We start from the raw sequence: 5,000 nt of genomic DNA, 5'->3' as shown, positions 1-5,000 counted from the left end.
CATTTTTCATGATATAAATACATTCCTTGCCTTATCAACAGGATGAAAACATGCTTAGATTACGGGAGGAAGAAGAGCGACGCAAGGAAGTCTCTGCAAAGTTCAACACCACGCTCTCGGAGATTTCCAATCTTATGAAGGAGAATTCTGACAAAAATACGCAGCTTCGAGATGAAAACCAAAATATGGCAGCTAGGCTTCAAGACCTTATCAAGCAGTATGAAAATAGGGAGTCAGTAAGTTAATTTAACATTTTGTTCTGCTTTATTTTTTCCCCATTTAATGATTATATTATGTATATACATGTGTGTATACACTGTTTATTTATATATGTTTCACACACACACACATACTCACACTCACACACTCACACACAACACAATTACACAACACACACGCACACAATAAATGCACACAACACACACAGACACACACATCCATATTCAAATCTTGAGAATTTATTTAACCCAGTGCTTTTAGAAAAAATAGGATGTTCACTGTGGTATTGTTCTGTGAAATATATCTACACACATATGGGTCCACAAGTGCTCATCCACCAAGAGGTCAATTAGTTGTCTGCTGCCCTCACCTGATTTTCCCAGTCCTTGAGTTTTTAGTTGATTTTTTTTTTTGTTCTTTCTTTCTTTCTAGTGCTATTAATATTGATGTTGATTATTATTTTAATTGATATTATAATTATTATAGTGTTATTAACGGGGCTTATAGCAATATAAAGTAAAATTAAATATTTCTGAAAATCAAGAAAAGGGTGAAAGGCGAGTTAGGTTAGACTAGTGATTGACTTGCTGATGACTAAGCACTGTCAGAATAATCTGTGTTAATACAATTAGTAAACTAAACTCACTGTGGGCATGGCATGTCAGTACATGACATCCCTGGTGGTATTGAGCTGAGATAAAAAGAAATCATTTAAGGAATATAGTATTTTAGCTCGCTACTTGCACAAATTTTCTCAGAAAACTATTAATGAACCCCTAATATAGGGGTTCTATGTCATTTGTTAGCCATTCCACAAATCATTGATAAGTGGAAATTTTATGCACTGTATCACATTCCCTGTCCCTTTTGTTTTCCAGCATGTTGAAAAGATGTTAAAACAGAAAGATCTTCAGTGTCAGTTGGCAGAAGCGAAGATGGCAAAGCAGCAGATTGAAGTCACAGAGGACAAGGAGAAAATGCTCTTGGAAAAGAAGTCACTCCTAGAGGTAGGTCTGCCAGACATACATGCTATTTTATTAAATTTGAAGTGAATAAGTTGTTTTTCTCTGTCTATCTTTGTTTCTGGTCATTTGTCGTTTGTGGGATTGATTGATTAACAATGAAACGGGAGTTCTTACCGTGAGATTATGCTATATAAAGCATACAGTTTAAATAAATTGCCACACACATAGGTTTTGGAAGTGAATTGGCTAAAAAACAGTGGTTGACAGAGATATGAAAAAAACAAAAACAGCAGCAGTAATCCTTATTTTCTGGTTGTATGTTTTGTGCTGTAGATCATTTGGTTGATGAATAACTGGCTCTATTCATACATCCTTTTATTTATAAATTATTACAAATATTTTTCAGATTTTGCTACTAACGAGCCCAGATTTCAAAATATGCTTGTGCATTTGCCATTTATCAAAGATATGTTGAACATGCTTTATTATCATTTTTAGGGTATTATTTGTACTTTTTTCTATTAAGCTAGACAAAAATTATACCCTACATTATGCAAGTTATATTGGTGATTCAATTATCATTATTCACGATTCTTTCTGTTGCAGGAAATCTCAGCATATCAACAGAAGACCCAACAAATGTCTATGACTGAAATCACTCTCAGGACACAGCTGAACTCGTACATGGAAAAATATGAAGAATTCACTTCTGCTTTAGACAAGTCCAATAAAGTATTCAGTACTTTTAAGGAAGAAATAGACATGGTTAGTTGTTTTTAAGCTTTTGTTCTTAATTTATATTGAATGTTACCACTTTTAATAATTTGTTTAGCATTTAATTTTTCAGTATTACAATATTATATTTCATAGATAATGGCACCATCATTATCTGTATTAGCAGTAAAGATATGCATTAACTCATTAGCATCAGATACATACACAGTCTACTGCAATTTTGTTTTAATGATTTATAATTTTTAATACTTAGTCTCCAAGGAATCAGTTCTCAGGCTTAACTAATCTTACCTTATTGTTACAATATTGGTAACAGTGATAATAGTGATGAGTATGAAAACTTTCTCAATACAGCATTATGGCAAGCCTAGTATTTGCCTCCCTGGTGACTAAGTGCTACTGGTGCTGGAGATATCCATTTAAAAATGAATTAATCCTTTGGCTGCAGATACATACACTGTTCCCAGTTCTTGATTGATTGATTGATTTTTTTTCTTCTTCTTTGTCTTCTTTTCTTCCTTTCTTTTTTTTTTCTAGTGTTACTTATATTGGTGCTGTTGTTGTTATTGGCATTATGATTATCATAATGTTATTAAAATACTGTTAGCAATAACAAATTCTAAAATATGAAAATCAAAGAAAAGGAGGTTAAGAGGTAACATGTGGAGCTATCTTTGTGTAAACACAGTGTGTACATGGCATTTGTATCATGCCATCCCAGCATAAGGGGTTAAGAAAATAAATCTACAGTGGACAATACTTGTACATACACTCATGGCTTCACCAGTCTAACATAGGATATTTTATTATATATCTGGAATTATTTTAATGGTCACAGATATTAACTCTAATAATAAATGATAATTATTTTGCATATTTGGTAAACATACTGGCAAAAGTAATTGTTTTTGTATCTGCTGGAGTATTATATTTATCATTGTTCCATTACAGATGACAAAGAAAATCAAGAAACTGGAAAAGGAGACAAAGAGCTGGAAGGAACGCTGGGAAGGTGCCAACAAGGCTCTCTTGGAAATGGTGGCAGAAAGGGGTCAATTTGAGAAGAAACTAGAAACTCAGACGAGGCAGAACAACAAGCTACAAGGTCTTTGCCGGGCACTGCAGAAGGAAGTTACCGAACTCAGAAGCAAAGAGAAAGGTAAAGTCTCAGTTTCATTTATGTTTGCTTTTGCTTTATCCATTACTACAATCTTCTCTCATCCTCGTCCTTTCTCCATCTCTCATGCTCTTTCTCTTTCTCCTTTTCTCTGGATTTTGTTTTATCAGCAAACATCAGTATTATTGTTTGTGCTGTAACCAATTAATGGAATGCATTGTGTTTCTCTTTGTGAGCTTACATTCAATTCATTTTATTTACGTTCAATTCATTTTATTCCCAGGAACGTCTTCTGCCAAGGAGGATAACATGAGACTGGAAGAAAAGTTTGAGGAACTCAAAGTCGAAGCAACAGCTGAAGCCAATGTTGAAGAAGCTGGCAAATCCACTGATGAAAATTTGTCATCTGATAAGCCAGTTGATAAAGGTGCTGATAAGCCAGTTGAGGAATTAGCTGAGAAGCCTGTTGAGGAACCAGCTGATAAACCCACATCAGAGTCGGCTGATAAGCCAGAAGCTGATAACGACCCTCAAGTATCCAACTTTGAGGATGTCGATTAAGAGTGCCTGTTTCAGAATACCCTCCAGTCCCACCCATTACAAGCTATATAGGAAATCTTTATGAAATTTTATGCAATTAATTTTTATTTTCTAGCTAATACATCAATTTTTCTTGAAAGCCTTAAAGAATTTTGCAATGTAGAAATAATTTTTACATGTTTTGTAATGATTCTTAAAGAGAAACTATTTAGAACTGTTTTCTATTCCAGACATTATTTTTTAGGAAATTTTCTTAGTCATTGAACATGTAGTCTTACTTTTCACTTCCTTGCATCACAGAATAGTGTGAACATTTTCTGTGGTATTTCATTTATAACTAGTCACTGAATCTTAGCTACTATTTAAGATTCAACTTATTATATTTTTTTCTCTTTTTGAAAAAATGTGCTGTTTGCTCTTCTTTCTCTATAAGTTTGAGAATGGATTTAGGTTGTATGAGTATATACATTGTAACCCGCAATTGACAGCATTATTAATGTATTTGTATTTATATTATTTATTTACATTTTTGTATTTTTAAAGTTGTCAAATAGCACTCCATGGGAACATTAAGAATTTTCTTATCTTGTTGCACATCTGATGCAAATGCGCATCAGATCTTATGTTATGCTTATATTAAAGGGTTCAATTTGCAGGTCACATAACATTTTTAATTGAAGTTGGCAGGTTATTTAATATCTAAAATTGCTCAGAATGCAGTGTTTACCTCTTCACAAATCTTGTATTTATTATTTTTTCGTTGTGTAATGCCTGCATAAGAATTATTTTGGTATTTCTCTATATCATCAATACCAGAATGAGGAAGTCGAACAAGCCAATTTTGTGCCCTTGTAATGTACAAGTAATTTGTAAATTACTGCTAAATTTATTTATTTCGGATTGCTAATTGAAATAAATTGTTAAATATAATGTTTTTTCTATCCCTCTATATCAAGCATACTAAAGTTTACAGTTGTTTAAGATACTGAGATGTAAAAACAGTATAGCAGCAAGTGTTCATGTAATAGTAAATATGTGCACAATTCTGAGCTAGGGTTTTTATACACATATAAAGTCCTTGCTTCAGAGTACATGCTTGGGAAACACTGCCTCAGGCCTGGTAGATACATGGTGAGCCATCTCTAACTGACAATTAACTATCTGTAGGGGGTAGGTGGGAACATCGGCAAAGGCAAGGTCATTATAGACCTTGCATTTTTACTGCGAACTCAAATAGGATAGGCAGAAAATAAGTACAGTCATAGCAACATTATAAGCTACAAGTAAACGATAAAGGCACTCTTCGGGATCGTGTGGAATAGAGAAAAGGTCAGGAGGTTATGTGACTGTAAGGATTGCGAAACATGATAACTAGTGTAGTGCCTGTTCTGTGCGTGCCTGTTCAGGGCAACATAACGGATATC

At 33.7% G+C, this 5,000-nt stretch overlaps 1 protein-coding gene across 2 annotated transcripts in view; it reads left to right on the top strand.

Annotated features, from left to right (window-relative positions):
- Positions 1-4,506, top strand: part of LOC113830483 (alpha-taxilin) — a 21,065-nt gene extending 16,559 nt beyond the window's left edge. For both annotated transcript variants that reach the window (XM_027383692.2, XM_027383691.2), the window contains exons 5-9: positions 42-236; positions 1,098-1,226; positions 1,791-1,949; positions 2,871-3,078; positions 3,320-4,506. In XM_027383692.2, the coding sequence (XP_027239493.1) occupies positions 42-236; positions 1,098-1,226; positions 1,791-1,949; positions 2,871-3,078; positions 3,320-3,597 (969 nt within the window). In that variant the 3' untranslated portion in view covers positions 3,598-4,506. The remainder of the gene's footprint in view (positions 1-41; positions 237-1,097; positions 1,227-1,790; positions 1,950-2,870; positions 3,079-3,319) is intronic.
- Positions 4,507-5,000: the final 494 nt, after the last annotated feature.

Source organism: Penaeus vannamei, chromosome 14 (genome assembly GCF_042767895.1).
Source record: "Penaeus vannamei isolate JL-2024 chromosome 14, ASM4276789v1, whole genome shotgun sequence".
NCBI classification, from domain to species: domain Eukaryota; kingdom Metazoa; phylum Arthropoda; class Malacostraca; order Decapoda; family Penaeidae; genus Penaeus; species Penaeus vannamei.
Note: the sequence above shows the minus strand (reverse complement) of the source record. Positions and strands in the feature narration are given on the sequence as shown.